The 27575-nt window shown below is 43.9% G+C and overlaps 2 protein-coding genes across 9 annotated transcripts in view; one reads left to right on the forward strand and one right to left on the reverse strand.

Annotated features, from left to right (window-relative positions):
* The window catches only part of LOC105492085 (spidroin-1-like), a 115554-nt gene that overhangs the window by 52576 nt on the left and 35403 nt on the right, over positions 1-27575 (forward strand). The window lies entirely within an intron of this gene.
* The window catches only part of LOC105492086 (TRAF3 interacting protein 2), a 48341-nt gene continuing 39541 nt past the window's right edge, over positions 18776-27575 (reverse strand). For 3 of the 4 annotated variants that reach the window (XM_011758970.3, XM_011758971.3, XM_011758973.2), the window contains 3 exons: positions 26871-26987; positions 23344-23418; positions 18776-19901 (listed from right to left, as the gene is read on the reverse strand). In XM_011758970.3, the coding sequence (XP_011757272.2) occupies positions 19755-19901; positions 23344-23418; positions 26871-26987 (339 nt within the window). In that variant the 3' untranslated portion in view covers positions 18776-19754. Of the gene's footprint in view, positions 19902-23343; positions 23419-26870; positions 26988-27264; positions 27565-27575 lie in introns of those variants that run through there. The other variant, XM_011758972.2, reaches the window with a different exon arrangement.

Below are 27575 nucleotides of genomic sequence, written 5' to 3' on the forward strand. Positions count from 1 at the left end.
GAACTGTGTGGTTAGGTGGGAAACTGGGGCTATGAAGTGAGTTGCCCCAAAGAGCTGAATTCAATCAAGATGTCATGCACAACTGACCTCTTTAATAGAGTATTTTACTCTTTTGACAGCATCTAAAACCTACCTTTCCCTCAGGGTCTAGCTCAGTTTCTCCTCCTGCCCAAAACCTTTCTTGACAATTTAAGTTCTTACTGACATCTTTCCTCTGGGACCACCTAAAGCCCTGTGATCTGTGAAGCTGTTATGGCATTTGGGTATGTCATCATACGCCATCATTTATTCCCTAACTTTTCATGGCAAAGGCCATGCGCTCTGCCTTTTCAGCTCCCCCTGCAGTGCCTAGCATAGTGCCCAGTACAGATGGACGCTCCATGGTAGAAGTGGATCGAATTGGCTTATACCCTTTTTCATCATTACCTGAATTAGCATATCTAGGACTAGGGTTTGCATTATTTCTTTTTTATTTTTCCATTCATTATCTGTTCCTTAGTGACCCAGGAGCATCCACAGTGAGTTGCAAGTTGGACCACTCCTGGAATAGTTGGTCAACTTGTTTTTTGGCTTGAACATCACTGTTCTGTACCACCCACGGAAAATAGGGGACACATTATGTGCTTCACGGTTGCAGTCATTAGAGAATCACCAATTAGTATAAAGGCAAAAAAAAGTGTGTGTATATATATATGCTAATGGAACAGGGAAAGAAGAGAAATATAGAAGGGGGTGAGAGGAAAAGAGATGAGAAAGAATAAAAAAACCAGCAATCCTGTTCTCTGATGTAATATGTTTCCTTTTTCTAGTGACAAAACATAAAGACTCCTTGCAAGTGCATTTAATGGATGATGACTTGCACATCTTCGTCATGTTCGCTCTTTAGGAAATGTATGCAGAAATAACTGCCTTTGCAGTTTGAATTAGGAACAAATCGGAAAGGCAGTTACTTTGGGGGTATGGGAGTAAGGGTGGTTTGGGTGAAGGGAAGTAAATGCAGTCTAGTAACACTGGTGCATTGTATGCAGCAATAAGAAATGACAACTCCAAATGAGGCCAGCTTCTCTCTTAATGTGATCAGCTTGCTATGCCCTCAGTGATTCCATGAGATTTTGCATTTTATAGGTTGAGCTTCCCACTGGCAGCAAGTGAAGCAGTTCATTATGCACATCTGTCACGTGATCCACTTCATCAACCAAATGGAACTGGGAGAATAAGTCACCCTAACAAGATCCTTCAGTACACTCTTAAAAACTACTTACAGATGTACTCTTCCTCTGTAGGGATACAATGGGTTTCCTTGTACTGTGCCACATGATACAGGAAATGCATTATCCCCATCCAAATTCTGGCATACCAGGAGGAAGCACGTGAAAAGAAAGCAGCTCACAAAAGCACACACTGCTTTTGCAAAAGTCCTTAGAGGGACTCATACACCGATTTATGATAGCGGCAGATAAAATCCCAGGCCTGTGAAGCTTGGTTCATTTCAAATGCTAATGTCCACACAGGGAAAGGAAACCACATCAGCATTCAGCATTGACACAAACATTGTTAATGCTTTTTATTTATGGATTGTCACTGAGTCCCCTCAGCAGTATGCCAGATTTCCATTTGTGTTGTAACTTTAGCTACTTTATGTGCTTTCATGACTAGCTGCGTTATGTACCCATAGGCGATTCATGCTTTCAAACTGTGTCTAGTGAGATAAGCGGACACACTTCTGATCTTGAATCAGGACCCATTTTGTTCACATTCAGATCAGGTGGAATACACGTTTTTTAGCTAAGCCCAGAATTAGATTCACCTGCCATTGTTAAATCTTCCTATTTCATTCAGTTAACCAACAAATATGACTGGATGCCTACCATGTGCCAGCCACTGTTCCAGGCGCTGGAGACATAGCCGTGAACATACAGAGTCCTACCATCATAGAGATTACAATCTAGAGGTGGGTAAGGGGAGATGGTCAACAAATAGGTAATGTGTCAGAGAGTGTGTCAGTCAGGATAGGCTAGGTTATTTTGTGGCAATAAACAACCCAATATCTCAGTGGCTTCAAACAACCAAGTTTATTTCTCACTTACACTGCATGTTCATTGCCGGTCAGCTGGGGGCTCTGCACTGGGAGCACCTTGCCTCTGGGACCCAACCCACCTAGAGAACCCCCATCTAGTGTATGGCTTGTCTTTGTGGGAGATGGAGAAGACAGAGTGATAAATTATACACCACCTCTTAAAGCTTATGCCTGAAAGTGACACATGGCACTTGTATAACATTTCACTGGCCAAAGCAAGTCACACAACTACACCCAACTTCAAAAGGTGAGGTAGTGCAATCATATCATGCGCTCAAGAAAATCAGACAGACTTGGTGGACAGAACTGTCCCCAGTGATGAGTTCTAAGAAGAAAAAAAGCAAGGTAAAGGAGACTGTGTCTGGGTAGGAGGTTTCTATTTGATGTAGATGGTCAGGAAAGTTCTCTCTGATAAGGTGATATTTGAAGAAAGATTCTAAGAGAGAGAGAGAGAGCCATTTGGATGGAGGTGGGAGCAACTTCCTGCAAAGGAAACTGCAAGAGCAAAGTGTACCTGGCATATTTGAAGAACAGCAAGGAAGTCAAAGTGCCTAGAGTGCAGTGAGCAGAAGTGAGCAAGGGGAAGGCTATAGAAGATGAGCTCCGAGTGTTGTGGAACACAAGACAGCTTTTTTGTAAGGGCTGTGGCCATTGTAGGTTTTTGTGTAAAGACATGATATGAGTTAGTTTTTAAAAGGAACCTGTGGCTGCTGAGTGGGAAGCATACTAGAGGGCGAAGGGATGAAACAAGGGGTAATAAAAGGCTTTTCAATAACCCAAGTCAGGTGAGAGGAAAGTAGTGGTCAGATTCTGGACATAGTTTGAAGGTAGAGCAACAGAATTTGCCAATGTATTAGATGGTAGGATGTAAGAGAAAGGGAGGATTCAGGGATGACTTCAAAGGTTTATTTTTTCTAGTAATCCTTGAATATATGTAAGGACTACCTCGTGTGGTCTTGGGGAATCTTCAAATTTGGCAGTATCGCTATAGCATGTAAACTGCCCTGTAAATAAGTAGAGTTGAATAGCCAAGTGCAGATGTGGATTCTGGGCAGTTGACTTGATTCATCCACCAGCTAAGGAACTTCTACCCCCATATTGGCCTCATATCTAATCTCTCTTAGGGTTTATGATTCAAGTTAATTTATAAAACCAGAGAAATTAGCCTCATACTTATAAGCAAAGTAGGAGCTTATGCCTGGGTCATCCCAACTTCACTCCACCCTTCTATTTCTCTGTGAAACTCAGACATCAGTACCAGGAAACCCAGCTCCTCCAGCCTGAGATCTGTCCTCAGTAATGTATCATATAGTAATGTATCACCTCCAGTCCTCCTGGAAAGAGGTTGAATAGAAATCTTAATACATACAATAAAACAACACTGTGGTGTTTGTCTGAATAGCATGTCCCTCTTTCTGCTTACCCTGCCTTCCTGTAACATGGCTTTCCCTGTCACCATTAGCCAGTAATTAGTAACTAGAACTCCCTACCACACTTAGACCTTCTCTTACATCTTCTCTAGCATAGCAGATCATAGGTTGAATGTAAAGTTTGCCAGCTATCATAAAGGAATGAATAAAGGTCAATGCTGTTTTTAAAAACTGTGTTTTGAGGCTATTTGTACTCAAAAGCATTCATCTACTCAATAAATATTCTTGAGTTCCTACGATGTGCCAGATACTCTTCTTGGCAACGGAGTCACAGCTATGAATAGAATATATATGTAATACATATTGCCGAAGACTGGAGAAGCATGGAAAAGTATAAAGAAAAGATAAAATTTCTACTAACTCACCACTGACACATAGCAGCTAGTAACATTTTAGTGCCTAGACTTTTCTAAGCATAATATCCTTCCTCCCTGCTTTTCTGAATAAAATTTACAACTCTGGACTTACACATTTTTTGCTTTAAAATTTTTTTCTTCTTATAAAAAAAAAAGCAGATGCTCACTATTTATTGAATGAATGAATGAATTATAGGAACTTGATTACATAGAAGGAAAAAATTTTAAATGGAAATAACCACTAGTATCACTATTAAGAGATAACATTGCTGTTAGTACTTTGGGTTGCTCAGTATGGTTTTGAATAATTGGAATATTTTTACAACTTTGTTCCACAACAAATGATTTCCTTGAAAAATAACAACTTTCTCTTTTGCCAAATTACAAAAGCAACATACCATGTGGATATTTTGGAAAATACTGAAAACTACAAAAGGGGAATCTAAAAGTCATTTGTAGTCCCACTGCCCAGAAACTACTGCTATTAACATTTTGGGCATTTTTTTCCAGTCTTTATTCTTAGCAGTACAACAGGCTAGTTAAGAATCTGGCCAAGCTGCTTACCCTCTCTGTGCCTCAAATTCCTTATCTGTAACATGAAACTAATAATGCTTGCCTGGTAAGATTGTGGTGAAGTTTAAATGAGATAAAATATACAAATTGCTTTGTCCAGTATCTGACCCATACTAAGTACTCAATATGGGAACTCTCACTATTTTGCAAGATATTTCTGCATAAGTTGATCATACTTTATACATACATTTTTATCCTCTTAAAAAAAAAACGCATTCCATCATTAATATTTTCCCAAAACATTTTTAATATCTGCATAACGTTTATTCATGTGACTATACTACAGTTCTCTTAATGATACTCCCTTCTTATTAAACTTTAAAAATGTCCATTTTGAGACAATCTCAATTTTTCAGAAAAGTTGCAAGTGAAGTACAAAGACCTTCTTTTCCCCGAACCATTTGAAAGGAAGATGTCAATTTGATTTCCCCATCATCCCCAAATATCTTAGTATTTCTTCAACAGAGACAGTCCCCTACATAACTCCAGTACAAACAGCAAAATTGGACAATTAACATTGATACATTGTGGTCTAATCTTCATACCACAGTCAAGTTTCTCCATTGCTCAATAATGTATCATGTATAGCAAAGGATTCCAGTTCAGAACCACACATTGCAATTATTTGTCATCTTTCCTTAGTCGCCTTTAGTCTGAAATAGTTCCTCAGTCTTTCCTTTCATATCCTTAACACTTCAAGAATATGGATCAGTCGTTTTGTAGACTATCCCTCCATTTGCTTTTGTCTGATGTATTCTCATGATTAAGTTATATGTCCTTATCAAGACTACCACAAAATTGACACTGTGGGTTCTTATTGTATCGTTAGATGGAACATCTGCTTTGGCTGTAACAGCCTGTGCGGTGCCATTTTCCTATACAGACACCCACCTCGCCCCACCTAGGCTCTAACATTCCACATCAAGCCACCCCTCTTCAACCCACACTTGGTTATTGCTTTGCAAGAACCACTCTCCTCACCCCATGTGGACCCTGAAACCCCATGCCGGCCTGCACTCCCACCTTCAACCCACCTGGCCCCAGTACTCTGCACTGAGCCATCCTCTCAGTCCTCTTTTGTTCTGGCACTCTGAGCCAAGCTGACCCTCTTCAGGGACACCCCTTTCATCCTTCTTGGGCACAGTGGCTCATGCCTGTAATCTCAGCACTTTGGGAGACTGAGGCAGGAGGGTTGCTTGAGGCTCAGAGTTCAAGACCAGCCTGGACAACAGAGCAAGGTCCTGTTTCTACCAAAAAAAAACACAAAAAAATTATGGCCAGGTGTGGTGGCTCATGCCTGTAATCCCAACACTTTGGGTTAATAAGATAGGAGGATCCCTTACGTCCAGGAGTTAGAGACCAGCCTGAGCAACGTAATGAGACCCAGTGATATGGTTTGTATTTGTGTCCCCACCCAAATCTCATATTGAATTGTAATCCCCAATGTTGGAGGAGGGGCCTGATGGGAAGTCATTGGATCATGGGGGCAGATTTCCCCCTTGCTATTCTCATGATAGTGAGTTCTTATGAGATCTGGTTGTTTAAAAGTGTATGGCACATCACCCTTCACTCTTTTCCTCCTTCTCCAGCCAGGTAAGACATGCTTGATTCCTCTTTGCCTTCTGCCATGATTGTAAGTTTTCCAAGGCCTCCCCAGCCATGCTTCCTGTGCAGCCTGTGGAACTGTGAGTCAATTACACTTCTTTTCTTTACAAATTACCCAGTCTCAGGTAGTTCTTTATAGCACTGCAAGAACAGACTAATACACTCAGTCTCTACAGAAGTAATAAAAAATTAGCAGGGTGTGGTGGTGCACGTCTGTTGTCCCAGCTACTCGGAAGGTTCCAATGGGAGGATCCCTTGAGCCCAAGAAGTTGAGGCTGCAGTGGGCCATGTTCGTGCCACTGTACTCAGCCTGGGCAACAGAGTGAGATCCTGTCTCAAAAAAAAAAAAAAAAGGAAAAAATCCAGGCATGGTGGCACACACCTATAGTCCCAGCTACCCAGGAGGCTGAGGCAGGACGATTGCTGGAGCCCAGGAGTTTGCAGCTCCATCCTGGGTGACAGAGTGAGACCCTGTCTCAAAAAAAAAAAAACAAACAAAAAGTACTATCTACTATCTATGTATGTAATACCAATTTTTCCTTAAACTGGAGGAGACTGTGGCTATAAGCAGCATCATTGTGTTTTCATTTCAACGTTTTAAAAACTTATATAAAAATGTATAAACTTATCTGGCTCACCTGAGATGTTCATTTGAAAACTGCATACTTTTAGAATTGGTGCTTTGTGTTTAAAATTGGATTGGTACCATGTGATCACTTTTTGGAATATTCAACTTTGAATGTGTCCAGTAGTCATTACGTTGGCATGTCCTGTCATCAAAATAACAGTAACTATCTTGCTTTTTGTTTAAAGAGAATCATTGAGTTACTTTACCAGTTTTAAAGTTAAAACTGTTCTTTTTCAGTGATAAGATGCAACTGAGTTTAGTCTCTTAATTTATTTAATAAATTGATTTTGACTTTCCATTATAAAAATAAACATGCTAGGCCGGGCGCGGTGGCTCAAGCCTGTAATCCCAGCACTTTGGGAGGCCGAGGCGGGTGGATCACGAGGTCAGGAGATCGAGACCATCCTGGCTAACATGGTGAAACCCCGTCTCTACTAAAAATACAAAAAAACTAGCCGGGTGAGGTGGCGGGCGCCTGTAGTCCCAGCTACTCGGAGGCTGAGGCAGGAGAATGGCGTGAACCCCAGAGGTGGAGCTTGCGGTGAGCCGAGATCGCGCACTGCACTGCAGCCTGGGCGACACAGCGAGACTCCGTCTCAAAAAAAAATAAAAAAAATAAAAAAAAAACATGCTAATCTGTCATAGACTAATGAGAAAAGAACAGGGCTGATTTAGTACACAAATGATGCATTCATGTAAAGTGAAGGCCAAGTGAGTCATGGTACCCAGCACCAATAAAGTTTTACAGTAGTTCAAACAGAGAAGCATAGTGAGAAAATTGAAATATTACAGGGCTCATGGTAGCACAGGCTGAACTCAAAAGAAGCCAGGCAAAGCAGTCACTTTATTCAGATTATAAGCAGGATATTGGGTTTGATTCTGTGTTTATGTGACACACCAACTTACAAATATCCTCCATGAAGAACTTTTGTTAAAAGTTCTTTTAAAATTATTGATCAGGCCAGGCGCAGTGGCTCATGCCTGTAATCCCAGCACTCTGGGAGGCTGAGGCAGGCGGATCATCTGAGGTCAGGAGTTCGAGAACGGCCTGGCCAACATGGTGAAACCCTGTCTCTACTAAAAACCCTGTCTCTACTAAAATTAGCTAGGCATGGTAGCGGGTGCCTGTAATCCCAGCTACTTGGGAGGCTGAGGGAGGAGAACTGCTTAAAGCCTGGAGGCGGAGGTTGCAGTGAGCCTAGACCCCACCATTGCACTCCAACCTAGGCAAAAAGAGCAAAACTCCATCTCAAAAAAAAAAATTAATTAATTAAAATAAAATAAAACAAAATTATTTATCAATATTATATTTTGGAGAATGTCATTTTTAAATTAAGTGGGCCAATTAAAACAATGAACTGATGGTTTCCAATGAATAACCTTGTAGGAGGGAAAAAATTATAATGATAATGATTATGAGTCAAATAACTATCATGCTTGATAAATATGTCAAATATATAAGTAAACAATTGAAATAAAATCTATAAAAGCATCATATTATATTTTTATAATTGTATGTATAAATCATAATTAAACCCAATATTAGTTATTTAGTTTCAGCAAATGTTACCACTTTCACACTGAATTAATGTTTTTTTATTTGAATTTAACTGATGATCTGTTAATCTATAAATTTGATCTGTTCTTGTGGTTTTTCAAATTTTGGTAAAAAGACATATAACAAAATTTACCATTAAGATGGTAAATTATTAAGATAATTTAAGTATATAGTTCAGTAGTGTTAAGTATATTCACATAGTTGTTCAACAGATCTCTAGAACGGTTTCCTTTTGTGTTTGTATAGTTTTTAGTTAGCTACAAGCATAAAACAATTATACCTAATTACATATTTGTACATATTTAAGGAACCATATAATGAAAATAATTTAAGTCAACATGGGGAGGGGTTTCAAGAGAACTTTTTTCCTTTAAAGAAAGAGAGATGTGAGACACACTAATCAATATGGTGGCTCTCTTTCAGTCTCAGTATTGGCTCAGCCAACCCTCTTGGCTTTTCCTTCTTGGCTAGCTCACAGAGCGGGCTGTGTTGGAGATGACAGTGATACCGCATTTCTTGGAAAAGCAGAACCAGAGGAGAGGATAGCAGTGTTCCACCTGAATTCAAATCTTCCTTTTTAATCATAAGTATAATATGAACACAATACTGTCAAGTTACTTTTTAAAATACTTTCAAATCCATTATCCTATTTTTGAAGCCCCATTGCGAATCTCTTAAGTAAGTTTCCTTTAAAATCAAACATCATTGGCAGATTTTGATGTTATACCTTTAATTATTCTAGCCAGTGCTGCTAGGAGCTTTGCTCCTTAGCACGATGTTAGAGGCAAGACATCTCCAAGTGCACTGAATGTTCTGTGAGTCAGCTGTGGCCTCTCCCAGGCCTTATTAAGAAAATAAACCATGCTGATGCGCTCCCCTGAAACCTGAATGGAAGTTTTAAGCTTAACACTGATATTGTTGACCTCTCCTAGGCTTTCTTTTTAAAATGAAAGTTTTGTTGTTGTTGTTGTTGTTGTTAGGATTTGCTATTTAACTTTTTGGAAATAAGGTAATAGTCAAAGTCCCCATGATCATTAACTGTGGGATAGAAAACAAGAAGGAAAGAGCACGAAAGAAAGGAACATTTACCGAGTATTTACTAGATGCCAGACACTATTCTAGAAGTTTTCTATTCTTCATCTTAACTTATTCTAACTATCTCCATGGGAGTCAGTTCTGTCGTCCCCATTTCATTGGCTGAAATTCTGAGAAGTAATTTGCGTAAGGTCACCCAACTTGTAATAAGTAAACTGAGGTTCAAGCCCACCTTTGGTTCCGTAGCTACACTGCGTGAGTGAGAAACGTGAAAACACCTCACAGACTAGCAGTGTTTCCTGCCACAGATTTTGTCTGGGGAACTTGGACAATGCCAATATTCATTCATAGCGTTTCTTTGCCCATTCCAGCAAATTATCATTTTCTGATTTCTTACTCAGTTATTTGTGTATTTAACTGATGGACTCAACTTCACACATTTCCCACACCCTACTTAGCAGAGTAGAGAAATCCATTTGCTGTCTCCCAGCTGGTTCTAACACTGACCACATCTGCCTTTCCAGATGTGCGGTCTGCAATGTAAAACACACATCCTTACCACTCCACTTGCTGCAGTGTTGTCTGGCCGTTCTTGAGAAATGGTTCTAGGCTGCTCTTTAGAAAGATGTGATGTGTGCCCTGTGGGCTGCGTTATCATCTGTTGGTTTAATATGCACGTTCTGTGGTGCTTTTACATACTTTTCCAAATTTTTACCTTCTGTCTCTTAATCTCTGATTGCATTTACATGGTGATTTATGGAGATTTTGAATATTATAATCTAAAGGGTATGTGTGGGAAGGAGGAAGTGCGCAGGTTTGTTTATTAGGAAAATTCAGCAGTCCCTGCTTCTTTAAAGATCTGACCTTGAAGCTGCATCAATGTGAGCTCAGTGAGGGTCAGAGAAAAGGGACCAGCTGACCCACTTCCTTATCATTTACTGTATGCTGCCTTGGGTTGTTAATGGCCTTTTCACATGTTGATGTTCTATCACCCCAGCTAGATTTTAAGCAATTAGAGAGCAAGAGCGTGTATCACTCATCTTTGTGCCAAGCATATTTCCTTGCACACAGTAGGCATTTAATGAGTAGTTGGAGTCTGGTTGCTATGTGTTAGTTGCTGTGGGTGCTGCTGAACTCTCACCTTGCGGCCTTTCTGGGATTAGCTTTTGAATGACAGTTTTATTAGGCATGATGGAACCAGACCTCCCATGCTCACACTGTGGTGTCAGGGACTTCTGCCTCATGTGTCTTTTGAAATAATAACAATATGCTGGTACCCGAAGTATATGGTACCAGTTTAGAGTCTTGAATTTTAAAAACCTGAATATGGAAAGAACCTGCCCACCCACTTTGGAATGCCCCTGTTAAGCTCACCTTACAGCATCAGAAGTGAACTCAGCAGCCACCTATTAGATCCAATATGAAATGCCCTAAATACTCCCCTTACTTGGTGCCTAGAGGACCTCAGTCTTAAGCTTCTCCTTTGAACTGAGGGCCTGACAAGGCCTGTGTAGGGCAGGCTGAGCCAAGCCCTGGCTTGGATTAGGGGTATCATCCAGGAATGGAATGAGCAAATGGCTTCACCTTAAGGAAACCTTGTAAATGAGATGAACAATGACCTTCTTTAAAAAAATAGAGAAAACATGATGTAACCTTTTCCAGATGATTAAAGACATTGTTTTTAAAACCAGTCACTTGCTGTGAAAGCTGTGATGTTATCAGTGACTTCTGAGGGGTGTTTATTGCTATAGTATATGATCTGAACCAGTGAAGCTGGACATTTTAATGTGGCTGTTTTGATTTGACCTGGGTGAAAATTAGATGTAAGGTTGCTTTTACAAACATTACTTCGTGATTTTTTTAAAAGCTGAATATTTACTAGTGCTTTTCAGGGTGCTTCAAAATATTAGTATTTTCATGACAAAACCACTTTGTCAAAATGTCAGCTGTCATTTCCATCAAGATGCTGGTCCTCTAACCCTTCTTCCCTATTGTCCTGCTAAACTGGCAACTTCTAACCTACCAAGCGTTAGAAAAACAGAAAAGTGCACTTGTTAGAACCATGTATATAAAGTAAGAGCAAGTGTGATCTGGGTGAGGGTCTGATGGTTGTGTTAGGAATAAGAGTGGGGAGGCTTAGTGCCTAAGCCTTGGGATACTATTGTGGCTTGGAAGATTATCCCATGAAACGCTTTTCACCACTGACACCGTAGGTGGAATTAGTTCTTCAGGCAGACATTCTTTTTCTTCTTAGGGTCAAAGGTAAGGTGATGTGTGAAGGGGCAGCCGAGGCCTCATCAGGAGGCTAGGGCTCGATGGAAGGGATAAGGGGGGTGGTGCCGGGCATCTGGTTGGAGGGAAGTAGGAACACAGGCAGAAGCAGAGGAGGGCTCTTAGTGCTGCCGAGCACAGGCCGCGGCTTGACGTGTGGCCCTCAGCTGGCTGGCCCTGGCTGGAGAATTTCTCCGCAGGTCATTGGTTTTACCACAGCCTTGTTTGGAAACCATCTGTGTTCTAGGAGCCCATGGAGAACGGACATCTTATTTTTAAAATCAATTTGAAGCTAAAGTGGACTTTTTAATTATAAATGAGAGCAATGAAAATATAGCTATTGGACTTTATTTTTGTTATTTTGGCCTTGTAAAAATTAAAAGTAAACTTTTTTAACTCGAGAGGATTTTATAAAATCTCCCCATTTTGTGTACATTTCAGACATGAGTCTCTACCACCCCAGAACCCATTTGAGAGGAATTTAAAGCTCAGGAAAGTAGCAGCTCTCTTCAAGTTTCTGAGTAACCGAACCTTGTAGATAACAACAGATTGGAAGATAGAATCAGTTAATCCCTGAACTCAAGGAACCCTTGGCCCATAGCCCAGACAATACAAGATGCTGAAAATTGGTCTGGTCCCAGCCTCACGTAAACCTGTTTCTCCTCTCCTGAGAAGAATGCGGCTTTTGACCACTGCGCAGTGTGAGAGCCGGCCTCACTGTGATGCCTCAATGAAGGCAAGAACAAGTGACTTGCAGTGGAGGGCATCGCCTGGAAGGTGGTAAAGCCCAGGCAGGTACCTGCGGCCCAGCTGCTGCTCGGCGATGAGGCTGGCAGCCAAGTCTAGCACCAGCCTTTTCAAAAGCAGCCCTTTTGATAACACTGATTACATTTCCCTTACCGGAGCCTTGGGCTAATTGAGCAACAGCCAACTTCTCTGGGTAACAAAGAGGAGGGGAAAGTAATCCAAACACAGGTTTTATTATAAAAACCAGGGAGTGAGGGAAGTATGTTTATTCTGTAAGATAACACACCTGCTCGGTGCCGGGAGGCTCATTTCCATCAGTTGCCATGGCAAACTCGTTATACTTCAAGGCCATGTGGCTTTGTTTCCTTTTGGGATCTGGTCCTTGTCCTACCTTTTCTAACAACTCCAACACAATGACATGGAAGCCTGCGACAGCATAATTGATTTCTCCTTCCCTCTATCAACGGTTTGCATTTGTTCGGCACAGGACTGAGTCTGCCTTCTCCTTTGAACTCCTTGCTAAGCATGAAGGCATGCTTCAGAGAGCCATCCTCATTAACATTCCAGGTCCCTCTTCCCTGTCAGCAATAAACAAGCCCTGCATCAATGGCCTCCTGCCTTCCACTTTTACAAATGAGTGGCTCAGTTCCATGTTTTGCTGCCGATCCAGGTGCCCAGGCGCATACAATGCGAGGCTAAGAAGCACGCGGGAGAGACTAAAAATAGAACAGCAGTTTTGGATACATACCAGAGCAGCTACTTCATCTCAACTTGCTTTGCACACTAAGCCTAATGGGATCCATCAGGCATGAGTTCTCTCGCGCTAGCTCCCTCCCTCTCCCCTTTCTCCCCAGCTGCCGATTTCCATCAGCGCCTTCCTGGTGAAGGGAGCAAAGGGAGGTCAGGCAAGGGACAAGAAATGTGTGCCCTTATGGTTTTCATTTACAAGCCCTGGGAGATCTGGGGGCTGCAGTTACTCCTTCCATAAGAGAGTTTCTAGAAAAAAAGCAGGCAGGCCCAGAACATGGTCACCTCTGCTCAGGTACACTTTGGTCCAAGACTTTCTTTGTTTAGCAAAGCCTCAAATATCACTTCCTAATCACCCAATACCTATAACCTGGACCCATGCTCGTATGTTCCTTGAAAAGTTAAGTAGAAAACTAAAGTAAACTGAGTGTCCCTCTGACAGATCCCACCTGCTTGCTTGAGGCTAAGAATTTGGGAGCAAATGCACAGTGAGTTGGCAACACATGACTGCCAGGGTCTGCAAAAACCACCCACCTGCCACCAAGTACCCTATTCGAAAGTGATCCTGTCCTAAAGCATTTTCCAATAGAAAATGGAAGAAGTCATATGCAGTTAGGAACATGCTATCCTGCCTGGGCACAAGACCTCCCAGCATGCCAGCTGTGTTGACTGAGCGAGGCTCCTTTGTGTGCTGCAGTGCCTCGTGCAGCCTCCCCGCAAAGGCGAGCCAGCATGACCATACATTTCTCATGTCTATATCCGAAAGGTAATGCAGATGTTCCAAACAGCTAAGTATTATTCCAAGAACTGCCATTTTTGTGGAATCAGAATTGTGATAGGAAGGGCTGGACGTGGTGGCTCATACCTGTAATCCCAGCACTTTGGGAGGCTGAGGCAGGCAGATCACTTGAGGTCAGGAGTTAGGATTCCGAGACTAGCCTGGCCAGCATGGTGAAATGCAGTCTATACTAAAAGTACGAAACTTAGCTGGGCTTGTGGTGGGTGCCTGTAGTCCCAGCTACTAGGGAGGCTGAGGCAGGAGAATCGTTTAAACCTGGGAGGCAGAGGCTGCAGGAAGTTGAGATCGCCGCACTATTGTACTCCAGCCTGGGTGACAGAGTGAGACTGTCTTAAAAAAAAAAAAAAGAAAGGTGACAGGAAGATGAATATCACAGTATTTAGAAACCTTTTTCATTGTTGATGTTTTGTTTTGGAGATTGGCCAGATACAAGTAAAAGAAACTGATCTGGGCCAGATGAGGTGGCTCACACCTATAATCCTAGCACTTTGGGAGACCAAGGTGGGAGGATTGTTTGAGCTAGGGGGTCAAGACAAGCCTAGGCAATACAATGAGACCCCGTCTCTACAAAATGATTTTTTTTTTTTTCTTGAGACGAAGTCTTGCTCTATTGCCCAGGCTGGAGTGCAGTAGCATGATCTCTGCTCACTGCAACCTCCACCTCCCTGGTTCAAGCAATTCCCCTGCCTCAGCCTCCCAGGTAGCTGGGATTACAGGCATGTGCCACCATACCCAGCTAATTTTTTTCATATTTTCAGTAGAGACAGGGTTTCACTGGTCTCGAACCTCTGACCTCAGGCAACCTGCCCACTCAAGAGGCTGAGGCGGGGGGATCACTTGAGCCCAGGAGGTTGAAGCTTCAGTAAGCCATGATCATGCCACTGCACTCCAGCCTGCATGGCAGAGCAAGACCATGTCTCTAAATAAAGAAGTTGATCTGACCAATAGCAGACTTTGCCTGTAAGCATCAGGCATGTGTCAAGACCTTTTATATTGTGCCTCCGTTTCATATAATACCAGTATAAGATAAATATGCCAAGCCACTTCAAGAAAAGTCATACTTCATATAATCACAGCAATAATTAATTCCCCGAAGAATTTCCAACAGAACAAGTTGCAACATGATCATTTAATCCTCCAGTCACTAGAGAAAGGAGGTACTTCTTCCCTTGGAGAGGGAAGTATCTCCTCAGGAGGCAGGTCATTTGTTGAACACATCTACTGTGAAAAACCAGAAAGCTTTCTAGATTCATCAAATAAATGTCTGCAGTCTAGAAATCAGAACATCCGGGTTCTAGTCCTAGGATGAACTTAGGCAAGCCACAGCTGCTCTGAGCCCTGCTTTCCTTGTGTATAAAACAAAGCTGCAGGGGTATATGATTTCTAGCGTCTCTTTCTAGACTGAAAGTTCCATAACAGAAATAAATGATCTGATAATTTAATTGATTTTTGTGCTTTCTTCCTTTTTTTCCCCCTTTGGTTGTTGTTGTTTATTTGGTTAGTAGGCTAAAGTAGAACTATTCATCTTGAAAAATAGTGCATAATTCTCTGGGATGAGAGGCATTTCTTCTCTGTGGTATTTTCCCACAGTGTAACCTTCCTTCTCTTTTCATTTGCCACTAGGAGGTGGGTCTCACTGATTCTTCCTGGTTCATTAAGAAGAAACAGAAAGATCCTGTGTTTTCAGAGACTCTTTCTGGATCATTTCCCATGATCATAGGACTTCGCAATCCACTTGGCAAAGGTGGTGGTGACAATGGGGTGTTTGCCAAAGTGGATGAGGTAGTTGACGAAGCAGCTGGGATAAAGAAAAATGCTCTTGGCAAAACATCACGAAACTAGGGTGGAATGTTCAAAATGGAGAACTTGCATCCCTTGCTGAGATGACTCCGAGAAAAATTCTGTCTTTAAAGAGGTGATTTATTTACCAGGAAACAAAGAAAACGGTATCAATAGCAATAATTTTTCTGAGCACTGAGCTGAGAAATAGCTAGTCTAATAGCTATTCATAGCTATGATTGTAGCCATGTACTGAGACCTCTTTGAACAATCTAGAAGTCAAAATAGATTTGAAACCAGTCACTAAAATTAAAAATTACATTTAAAATTCTAAATTAGTCATTAAATATTAAATAAGAACCTAACCTTTCATTCCACAAACCCACCCCTCCTATCAGTGTAGGTCTGAATAAAGCCTGGGGCTAAGAGGTTATTTTTACTAAGTCAGCCCTACCCCACTTCCACCCCAAAAAGTATCTAAAGATGAATGCCTGAGGATCAGCATAACATCTAAATCAACCAAGTGTTAATCTTACTGTCAGTGCTCTCAAATAGTTGTTACAATTCCTTTGATGGGCCGGGCGCGGTGGCTCACGCCTGTAATCCCAGCACTTTGGGAGGTCGAGGCGGGCGGATCACAAGCTCAGAGATGGAGACCATCCTGGCTAACACGGTGAAACCCCAGCTCTACTAAAAATACAGAAAAATTAGCTGGGCGTGGTGGTGGGCGCCTGTAGTCCCAGCTACTCGAGAGGCTGAGGCAGGAGAATCACTTGAACCCGGGAGGCGGAGGTTGCAGTGAGCTGTGATTGTGCCACTGCACTCCAGCCTGGGTGACACAGTGAGACTCCATCTCAAAAAAAAAAAAAAAAAGTGCTTTGATGTTGGTGGTCATTGGATCTCATAGAAATTTCAGGGGCCAAGCTTTCGTCACCTGGCCAAGTGCGTGTGTGTGTGTATGTGTGTGTGTGTGTGTCTGTGTGTACTTTTTGTTTGGTTTGTTTTTTGCTACCGGTGCTACCAGCTGTAACACTTTAATGACTCTTTGTGGAACACCAGGGACCACTGTTCATCAACCTCCTGGGGTAGGAAGAGTGGAAGGAATGAGTGGCTCAGAGCTTAGGACAGGTCTCTGAAGGGAGGAAGGGTTAATAACATCACATTACTAAATCGTTGCAAACTAGAAACATTTCAGAGTAATTGCTGATGTCATTTTATTTACAAATGTGTGTCGAATCCTTAATGATGGTGTCATCTCAGACTACAAAAGATAATGAAAAAAGAGAAAGAAGACTTGAAATTTGTGTTTGGGATGTTTTCCAGGTTATCCAAATAAGAAAGTCAGTTCTACCCGGTCTCAAAACTACGGAACTTATGTTACATGTCATAAAGTCTTACAAATGAGTACTTATGTTATGCTAGTTTTTCTTCTCTTTTCCTATTTTTTAAAGAACAAAGACATTCGTCTCGCCCAGCAGACATCTAAATTATAAAGTAAATGGAACTATTGTCCTTTGCAATGCATTAGCAATGTTTCTTATTTAGAGTTGACAAGTATTTGTCCTTTCCCTGTGCTGACATATAAGAGTTGGACTGGGCTGGGCGTGGCGGCTCCCGTCTGTAATCCCAGCACTTTGGGAGGCCGAGACAGGTGAATCACTTGAGCCCAGGAGTTCGAGACTAGCCTGGACAACATGGTAAAACCCTGTCTCTACAAAAAATACAAAACTTAACCAAGCATGTTGGTGCACACCTATAGTCCCAGCTACTTGGGAGGCTGAAGTAGGAAGATCACCTGAGCCCGGCAAGGTCAAAGCTTCAGTGAGCTGAGACTGTGTCACTGCACTGCAACCTGGGAAAGAGTGAGACCCTGTCTCAAAAAAAAAGAAAAAGAAAAGGTGGACTGTCTTGCAGCACAAGTGAGCCTTGTTTAAGAGGCTAGTTGATAAAGAAGGGGAAGCAGCAGCTTTCAGCCCCAAAAAGTCTTCACTGGCTTAGTAGCTTGGGCCATAATTAAAGCCATCCCACCTTTACAGTTTATGTAGATTTGATACATGTATACATATTTTATATATGGATAGGTGTATGTGTTCTTTTTCTGGATACCAGATAAACAAGATATATAGATACAGATAGATATCCAAAATTATCAACCCGAGGGTACTGTTGAAGATTGATTGATTGATTGATTGATTGATTTAGAGACAGAGTCTCACTCTATCGCCCAGGCTGGAGTGCAGCGGCACGATCTTGGCTCACTGCAAGCTCGGCCTCCCGGGTTCACACCATTCTCCTGCCTCAGCCTCTCCAGTAGCTGGGACTACAGGCGCCTGCCACCTCGCCTGGCTAATTTTTTTGTATTTTTAGTAGAGACGGGGTTTCACCATGTTAGCTAGGATGGTCTTGATCTCCTGACCTTGTGATCCACCTGCCTCGGCCTCCCAAAGTCCTGGGATTACAGGTGTGAGAAGATATTTTTTAAAAGAGGAATATGTTGGCTGGGCATGGTGGCTCACACCTGTAATCCCAGCACTTTGGGAGGCTGAGGCGGGCGGATCACAAGGTCAGGAGTTTGAGACCAGTCTGGCCAATATGAAACCCCGTCTCTACTAAAAATACAAAACTTAGCCGGGCATGGTGGCAGGCGCCTGTAGGCCCAGCTACTCGGAAGGTTGAGGCAGAAGAATCACTTGAACCCAGGAGGTGCAGGTTGCAGTGAGCCGAGATTGCACCACTGCACTCCAGCTTGGACTACAGAGTGAGACTGTCTCAAAAAAAAAAAAAAAAAAGAAGAAAATGTCTCTGTTAAGAAAATGTAAATTTATCCTCTGAAAGACATAATTATGAAAATGAAAACTCAGTCACTCCTCAAAAGAATATTTAGAATTTAGACTTCAAATCTTTTAGAGTGATTAGAGATGCTTTTGTCCATGTCATTTTATAAATGAGTCCCTGGAATCTAAGAAAAGTGAAAGGACTTGCTAAAGGTCACACAGCTAATTGGTGGTAGAACCAAAATTAGAACACAGATTGTAATTCTAGCCTACATTCCCTGTCACTTCATATACATATGCAAATATTTTTACCTATGTAGTCAGATCCTGAGAACCGTAATCATACTATTTAGAATCATGGTTATATGCTATATAAAGTTGTTTTGTTAAAAATGGGTGTTTTTGTTTGTTTGTTTGTTTGTTTGAGACGGAGTCTCGCTGTGTCTCCCAAGCTAGAGTGCAGTGGCATGATCTCGGCTCACTGCAACCTCTGCCTCCCAGGTTCAAGCTATTCTCCTGCCTCAGCCTCCCAAGTAGCTGGGATTACAGGTGCACACCATCATGCCCAGCTAACTTTTTTGTATTTTTAGCAGAGATGGGGTTTCAACATGGTGGCCAGGCTGGTCTCAAACTCCTGACCTCAAATGATCTGCCTGCCTCAGCTTCCGAAAGTGCTGGGATTACAGGTGTGAGCCACTGCGCCCAGCCTAAAAATCTTTATTGCAAGAATAAACCTTCCATGATTATGGTTAAAAAGGGTTGTTTAACTAGCTGGCTTTAATCCTTTAATACAGAGTGGTCTGTTATATTTATCTAATATTATATCTAAGCAGTTTTGTTGATGTCCCTGGAAGCAACCATATCATTATAAATTATATGTATCTATCTCCTTTGAGATAAGTAAAACATAATCTTACAAAAGAGTAAACATTTTATTATTTGTACATGAATCAGTTTGGTCTGAGGATACACAAGCATCTGGCTAACTCATAAAAGTAGCCTGAAGTGATAGGAGAGTGTTTGTAGTCATTTCCATTTGCTGCCACATCCCTTGCATTATCTACTTGCTAAGCACTGAGCGGCCCAGAATGGACACATCAAACTGTCAGGAGGAACATGTGGGACGCTGGCACCTGCAATGGGTTTTTTAAAAGCAGAGAATGCAGAGCAGCCGCAGACTCTACTTCAAAGCCAGGGTATGTGGAGGTCTCCGGGGAAGAACTCTGCACAACAGGTTTCCTGGGGGCCAGAAGGCCTCTCGGGGAGGAACAGAGAAAACACCAGCCAGGAGTGCTACCGACCAGCCTCAGCTAGAATGCTGTCAGAACAGGGCCCCAAACATGGCCTAGCCTCAGTGATCTGGGGATGAACAGTGTCACAAGGGAACCACCTGAAGGGTGGGCAGAGGCCCCCGTGGAGGAGCCACATACTCTTCCTCTCTCAGCAGCCGCAGCAGGATGTTTTTTTTATTCTTGGGCCAGCTGTAGACGTGAGTGTTCTGAAGCCAGGTGGGCACATGCTCCTATGGGAGACAGAATGACAGGAGCAAAGGTCATTAGAGAAAAACCTGGATTCCAGATCCCAGGCTCCGTTCCCAAATATTTCTGGCTTTCCCTCCATGGGCGTTTCCTACCAAACTACCCTGGGAGTTGTGCTGTTTTGCTTTTGGAAAGGTTTAGCATGTGAAATGTTCTTGGCTCCGGGTACAAGCTGTATATCTCATTATAAAAACCACATGTGCACAGCATTTTCTGTCAGTCTCCCAGGCTACCTACCCTTTGCATTTCAACGTGCTTTTCACCACCCTCACATAAAAGGGGTAGGACAGAGGTCACACAGAGTGATGTGAATTCCCCTGTGACTTCAGAAGAAGTATGCCAGGGCTGTAGGCTTAAATCAATTAATTGCCCTTTCACTGCAGCCCCAGGTCTGGCCTGCAGTAGAGGGAGCCCATCAGACCTCAGTGATCAGGCAGAGGCAGAAACTGTTAGCCAGGGATCCTGGGGGTGCAGTGTCAGACTGCCCTCATGGAGTGGATATTCTGGTGGGGAGAGGCAGATCATAAGTAAAATGGATAGTGTGTTCAATGGTGACGCATGCTGTGGAGAAGACTTAAACAAGAAAGGGGACAGGGAGTGCTGGGGCAAGGGTGAAAGATTTGCAGTTTTAAATAGGGTGCTTAGGAGAGGTCTCACTGAGAAAACGAGCAAAGACCTAAAAGAGTGGAAGAAGCAAGCTCTGTGGTTGTCTGGGTCCAGGCAGCTAGAAGAGCCAGTGCGAAGGCCCTGTGGAGGGAGTGTGTTGGGCCTGGTCACAAGCAACAAGGCTACGGTGAGTAGAGCAGAGTGAGTACGTGCGGAGGAAGTAGAAGGGGCTGTATCGGATAGCACCCTGTAGGCCTCGGTAAGGCCTTTGCTTTTGAGTCTAACTCCCAGGGACTATAGGGCGGGACTCCTCTAGGTACTGTAGGATGTGCTTAGAAGCAGCACCTGCTGCATGGCAGGCATCATGCTGAGTACTGAGGATGCCCAAATGAAAAGGACGCAGGGACTGCCTTGAGGACTTCAAATCTTAGGATGAAAGCAAAACGTCAACAAACGATTTTCTAGTCAATAGTGTACCAAGGGGACAGGTGGTGAGAGCGGCCTGTGCTGAGCTCAGGCAATATGGGCATTCTCTGAAGGACATTTAAAAATAATAACAAAACCAATGAAAATTTGGTCTATTTTTTATACCACCATGCTCCAATAATTCTAAACAATTATTCCCAGTACCCTCAACCCAAACACATACCATTGATCCAAGGTGCTAGAATTAAGCGCTCTTAAGAAAAGGACAATGAAATATATCAGCATGGAGGTAAAGAGGTGTCAGGGCAGGGCGCAGTGGCTCACGCCTGTAATCCAAGCACTTGGGAGGCTAAGGAAAGCGGATTACCTGAGATCAGGAGTTCAAGACCAGCCTGGCCAACATGGTGAAACCCTGTCTCTACTAAACATACAAAAATTAGCCAGGCATGGTGGCGAGCGCCTATAACCCCAGCTACTTGGGAGGCTGAGGCAGGAGAATTGCTTGAACCTGGGAGGTGGAGGTTGCAGTGAGCCAAGATTGCACCATTGCACTCCAGCCTGGGTGACAGAGCAAGACCCTTTCTCAAAAAAAAAAAAAAAAAGAAAGAAAGAAACACTTTGGGAGGCCTAGGCGGGTGGATCACAAGGTCAAGAGAACAAGACCATCCTGTCCAACATGGTGAAACCCTGTCTCCACGAAAAACACAAAAATTAGCTGGGCGTAGTGGCATGTCCCTGTAGTCCCAGCTACTTGAGAGGCTGTGTGAGAGGAGAGTCGCTTGAATCCGGGAGGCGGAGGTTACAGTGAGCCAAGGTCACACCACTGCACTCCAGCCTGAGGACAGAGCAAGACCCCGTCTCAAAACAAACAAACAAACAAACAAACAAGCAAAAGAGGTGTTGGGGAGGCTAGAGAGATTGGGTGATATAAGGGTAAGTAAGAGTTCACTAGGCAGGCGAGTTAGGGAAGGGCATCACAAGCAGATGGAACAGAAAAGGCAAAGGCACAGAGATACAAAAGAACACAGCATGTGTGAGAGCATGCTGAAGTGGTCCAGGGTGACCAGAGCACAGAGCATGTACAGAGAATGATGAGAGAGATCTACGCAAGGGGACACAGTCCTCTTCTGAGAGGTCTCATAGCTCATGCTAAGAAAGGTGGATATGATCTTGTAGTCAATGGGAAAACAGCACACAATTTTTAAGCTACCAAGAAACAGATCAGACCTACATTTTGGATGTTCGTCTTTGATGGCAGAGCAGAGGATGGCTAGCACAAGGTCAAAGTGGAGATGAGACCAGTAAGGAGACTCAAAGGTAAGTGAGAGCAGTGAAACTCTGGGCAAAGGCAGCGCAGGGAGGATAGAAAGGTGTGCCATTGTACAGACTGTGCATCATACAGCCTGAGTGTCCCATTCCCATAAACTGGAGCCTCCCTCATCCAGGGCAGAGGTCTCAGTGCAGTCTTGATATCTGAGGATCCCTCCAGGGTGAAACAGGGTCTGAGTTGAGGGTGCTGTGGTCTGATTCTCAGCATGTTTACTCCACCGCCGCCTTCCCTTTCCCAAACCTGGAATGTGGCCTCAGATGGTTTTGCCCCCATTCTCCAAACTTACTGGCAGACCCTTCTGGTGTGAAAAGCCTCATATGAATCATAGCAAAGTTCACTCTGGTAACTGTAGATTTAATTCCTGTAATCATTAGCTTTGAGAGCTGAATTATGTGCAGTGAAATGCCTCCCTGGAACAGCCAGCAAAAACCATACACATCTTAACTTTGATGTACAAGAGATAAGAAGTATCACATGAACCTTCTCTTTTTCTCTCGAGTTAAAACAGAAACTTTGTGTGCAGTGGTTCTTTGAACAATTAGGACAGCAGTGATCCTATCAGATAGCTTTAAAACCTTTCAGATTCATGCTGCTAAACTGAGTGGTACAACTTGTTGAGCCTTCTGGTAACATTGTTATCTTTAAGGATTGATAAAGAATCGACGGCAGACACGGTGTTTCACGCCTGTAATCCCAGCACTTTGGGAGGCTGAGGCAGGCAGATCACCTGAGGTCAGGAGTTCAAGACCAGCCTGGCTAACATGGTGAAACCCCATCTCTACTAAAAATACAAAAATTAGCCAGGCGTGATGGCGGGGACCTGTAATCCCAGCTACTTGGGAAGCTGAAGAAGGAGAATCACTTGAACCCAGGAGGCAGAGGTTGCAGTGAGCCAAGGTCGTGCCATTGCACTCCAGGCTGGGCAACACATCGAGACTCCATATCAAAAAGAGAAAAAAGAAAAGAAAGAAAAAAACAATGGACAATGTTTTCCACTTAAAATCCCAGATGGCAAAGAAAACCAAAGATTGAATTATGAGGATTTTGTTTCTTTGTTTGTTTACCTTCTTAGCATTTGGGAAGAGCACAGGGATGAATCTGAAATTCATGCTTCCTTGTTTTATGAACTCAATCTGCATCTGAAACCAAATAAATGTGAAGGTTTAATTTCAGGAATGAGGGTGAGGAGTTAATGGTACCCATAATCACGCACGTCCCATGGCATTTTTCTTCTGATTCCATACTTGAGTGCCACACACTTAGCATTTTAAGGCCTCCCCATTACACATCTATTCCATTCACTCATCAGTCGATTATTGGCGGCCTATTAGAAGTCACATTCTATGTCCGACTTTGGGTTTGAAGGATTAGGATACACCTCCAGGGTATGCTGGAACTGGCTTGCAGCAGCTCACAAAAGCTGGTTGTGTGCATCTCTTCCTAATTCTGTGTTCAGTGAATTTACACTGATAGCTTGAAACTGGCGATGGTATTGGAGAGTATTTATACCATGGAGGTAGGTAAGTGCTATAAATCAGGAGAGCCAGCTTAGCAGAACACCACAGATACAGTCCCTATCTTCACAAAGCCAGCAGTCTAGTGGGCAGGCAGAAAGGGAAATTACCAACCAAAGTGCAGGGTGAAAAGTATGAACAACTGCTCCAGAAGCCCAGAGTGGGGGCCATCCATTCTACATCGGAGACTGGAAGGACAATTACAAAAGAGGGTTCATTTGGGCACTGAAAGAAAATATTTTGGTCAAGTAGGGAGAATAGAGGCAAGGAGAAGGACCTTCATAGCAGAAGCAACAGCATGAGCAAATGTCTGGAGGTGTGAAAGTGTGTTGATGTGGTTGGGACCAGCTACTAATGCACTGTGGCTGGAGCACAAGATGGGCTTGGCAGAGAGGGGCTGTCAACTGTGAAGAGCTCCGTCTGCCAGGCTTTAGGTTCCTCACACCAGTTCCAATATGCTCTGACACTGCGGTAGCCCAAGAGGATTTAGCTACCAAGAGCTCTCTCAAAAAATCAGAATTTTCAATAGGAGTTAGAGTCTTCCAAATCCTGTGACCAGCACAAAGCTTTTGGTCATCTGATGAGAAGGAGACGAGGAATTATGTATTTCCAACCATTTCATCTTCCAATTCATTTTTGTAACTGAGAAGTTTTCATTGTGCATGGAAATAACAGAACAGAGAAGAAAGTGACAGTGGTGATGGCCGTTATTGAAATCACCATAGAAACCCCTCATAAACACACACTCTCACATACTCGCATACACAAACACACATACACGATCACACAACACACACAAATCCTCCACAGGGTGTGTTCTCGGAATCACCTCTCTCCAAAAACCAGAAGATAACACCAAGAACATATTTTAAAATGACCCAAGTACTGTGCAGCTAGAAGCACCCACCACTCCAGCACCAAGTACACATGAAAGGAAGGGGATGGAGTACATAAGTTAGTTACAAGTGAAGCGCTGAGTTTTGTCTGACTTCTAGGACTCCGTATACTGTGAAGGACTCCGTATACTGTGAAGGACTCTGTATACTGTGAAGTTTGGCTTGTGCACTAGGCTGCCCAGCCTGTGGAGGGGCCAGCCAGCAGCAGTGCATTTTTATTTTCTCTCATCCTTCCAGATACTGAGTTTCTGTAAACTAATTCACTCTATGATGCAATTACTCATCAGTACCTCTGCACTACCTCTGTCATGGCCAAGTTCTTATTGTTCCAGGGTTTTCTGTTGCCTAGAGGGGTCCAGGAAGTCAGCCAGGCAGGCAGGAAGGCACTTCTGTATCTGACCTCTTCGACCCCTTCTGTGATGAGTAAGGGCCCAAGACATTGTGGCCCAAGAAACCAAGTTTGGAGACAGTCTGGTTCCAGTTGGTACAGTCAGACAAGCTCTGAGGCCACGCTGTGTATTACTGCCTGGCTACACCACACACCCACAGAGCTAGACAGGTTTCCTTAGGAACTGGCTGAGGCCTCGAGCCCTTCCCACGCACCAGCTGTCAGCTTCTGGGACTGGCAGGTTGCTAGAGATGCAGACAGGACATCGGGCGCTTTGAGGCCATGCAGTCGTGCATCAGACAACCAGGGGCCGGCAGCACCCAGAGCCAGCCATGACCTTTTAAGGCAGTTTACTCCCAGAAATGATACCTTTCCGGAGCACTGTACAAGGGCTGCGAGACTGGCTGAGACCAGAAGAGGAGGGAGCCTTATCTCCTGACTCCCTGGCCTCATTTTTTAACCCCGTCCCCTTGCCTCGGTTCTTCCTTCGGCTTGGGTATGAGCTCACATGAGTGGTCTGCACTTGGTGGAAAGGGAGACAGAGACCGTGAAAACTCAGATGGGAACACCCACCCTGCTCCTTTCCCACGCTGCTGACCCACAGGACAGACCCGGGACCTATGTCTGCTTCCCCTGAGATAAAGCTGTGTGCCCCGAGACAGCCTGACTGTGTCCTCCCCATCTTCCTGTCTTAGTGACACTCTATGCCCATTCCAGGTGCCTTCCGCCTCATGGAGTGTTAGAGCTGAAATGGAGCTTATCAGTTCTAGTCCAGTGATTTTCCAAGCCTTTTAAAATCTCAGAATCCTCGGTCAACTAACAAGCCTGAGAAGTACGAACCAGCTCTGGCTGAGGTGGGGGTGGGAGGCACAGACCCAGCCCCTCCTCCAGCACGTATGGACACCCATTGGGAACTCCAGAGGACAGCCTGAAAATCACAAGTGTAGCAATGTATCCCAGTCAAGCAGAAACTGTCTTCACAGCGTCTATGATCACGGGGAGCAGGAGGAGTGGTAGCCCATAAGACAGCCAGTTCCAAAGCTGGGTGATTGTTTCCGTCAAATGTTCTAGTTTGATCCCATGCTGAGCAAGTTGAATATCATCAATGTCTCCCAATGATTTGAGTATAACCAGGCCCCATAGTTCTCCACCTGTCATGAGCTAAGAACACTCCCTTCCCTTGTTTGAGCATCTGATATGCACCAGATATTTTGAAAACATGATTTCATTTCATCTTCACGACAACCCTGTAAGTTTTAGCAACCCATTTTGTGAATAGGGACATTGAGGCACAAAGAGTTTAAGCAGTGGAGCCATGATCACACAGCCTGTACGTGAGGAAGCCAACTTTAACCAGGCCCACGTGATGCAACAGCAGGTGTCCCTTTCACTACGCCACCTGCCTTTCTGAAAAGGTAGGCCACAGAACATGATACAGCTGCAGGAGCCAGCCCTCCTCACTGCCCTGTCTCCCGCCTCCCAGGACTTCATAGTTGCTGGTAAACAGCTAAGCCAGCAGAGCACGTCTTTCCAGAATCTTGGATCCCAGAGATCACAGATTGCTCTCCCCTTGCAACTGATAGGAACAACGGAGTCCCAGAGGTGCAGTGCCTTGCCCACAGTCCCTGAGGTAGATGGAGTGAGAAACAACAGCCCCTCTCCTGACACTGCAGGCCTGGTGCTCTTCACCCAGCATCATGCTGCCTTCAGTTGGTCTCTGGGGAAGAATGGGACTTCCCTGGACAAGGTATCTGCAGGGGACAGTGAGGTGCTGTGATCTCCTCCCCACTCACCATTCGATGAATGTACTTAGTATGTAAGCCATGCTCATCCTCGTCCAGCTGCGACTCAGCGCCTTCCACATCCTGTTTGTATTTGGGGCTGATTGCTACGATTATCATCACGGTCTTCTGTTAATGAGAGGGAGAAAGGCATGTTTATGGAAGTGTAAAGTGTGGTCTGTTTGGTGAAGGCGGGCTGGAAACTGACCAGCAGGACTGTGGGCATTCTCTGACACACTGGGGACAGGGGGCCAGGCTCATCCTCCATAGAAAGAGAAGCACTGGCCCCCACTCACGCAGACTCTTGTCTCTGCTTCTCCCTCCGTCTCCAGCCCAGCCCCACCTCGAACATGCAGAGCAAATGGTTCAGAGAGGGGCTCTCCCAAAGAGATGTGCTTTTGCCTACCATTGTCCACAACCATCATTAATGAACCTCTAATGAGAGCCCGAATCACTGAGGGAGTCTGCGTCGTGGCAAAAAGGCACTGCGACACCAATGGTGAGAAGCACCCTTCCTCCCCCCAGCTGGTTCTGAGCTGCCAGTCACTGCACTCTTGACTGCCCTGTCTTCTGCGTGTACACATTAGCACAGTCGGTAGGAACAGACCCTTCAGCACAAAGCAAACGTCAGGCTGCAGACAAAAGGAAAAGTGCAAAACCCCAGCCTGCTGAGACTCCCGTCCCCCACCAGCTCCCTCCGAAAGAAGCAGCAGACAC

This window comes from Macaca nemestrina, chromosome 5 (assembly GCF_043159975.1).
Source record: "Macaca nemestrina isolate mMacNem1 chromosome 5, mMacNem.hap1, whole genome shotgun sequence".
NCBI lineage: Eukaryota > Metazoa > Chordata > Mammalia > Primates > Cercopithecidae > Macaca > Macaca nemestrina.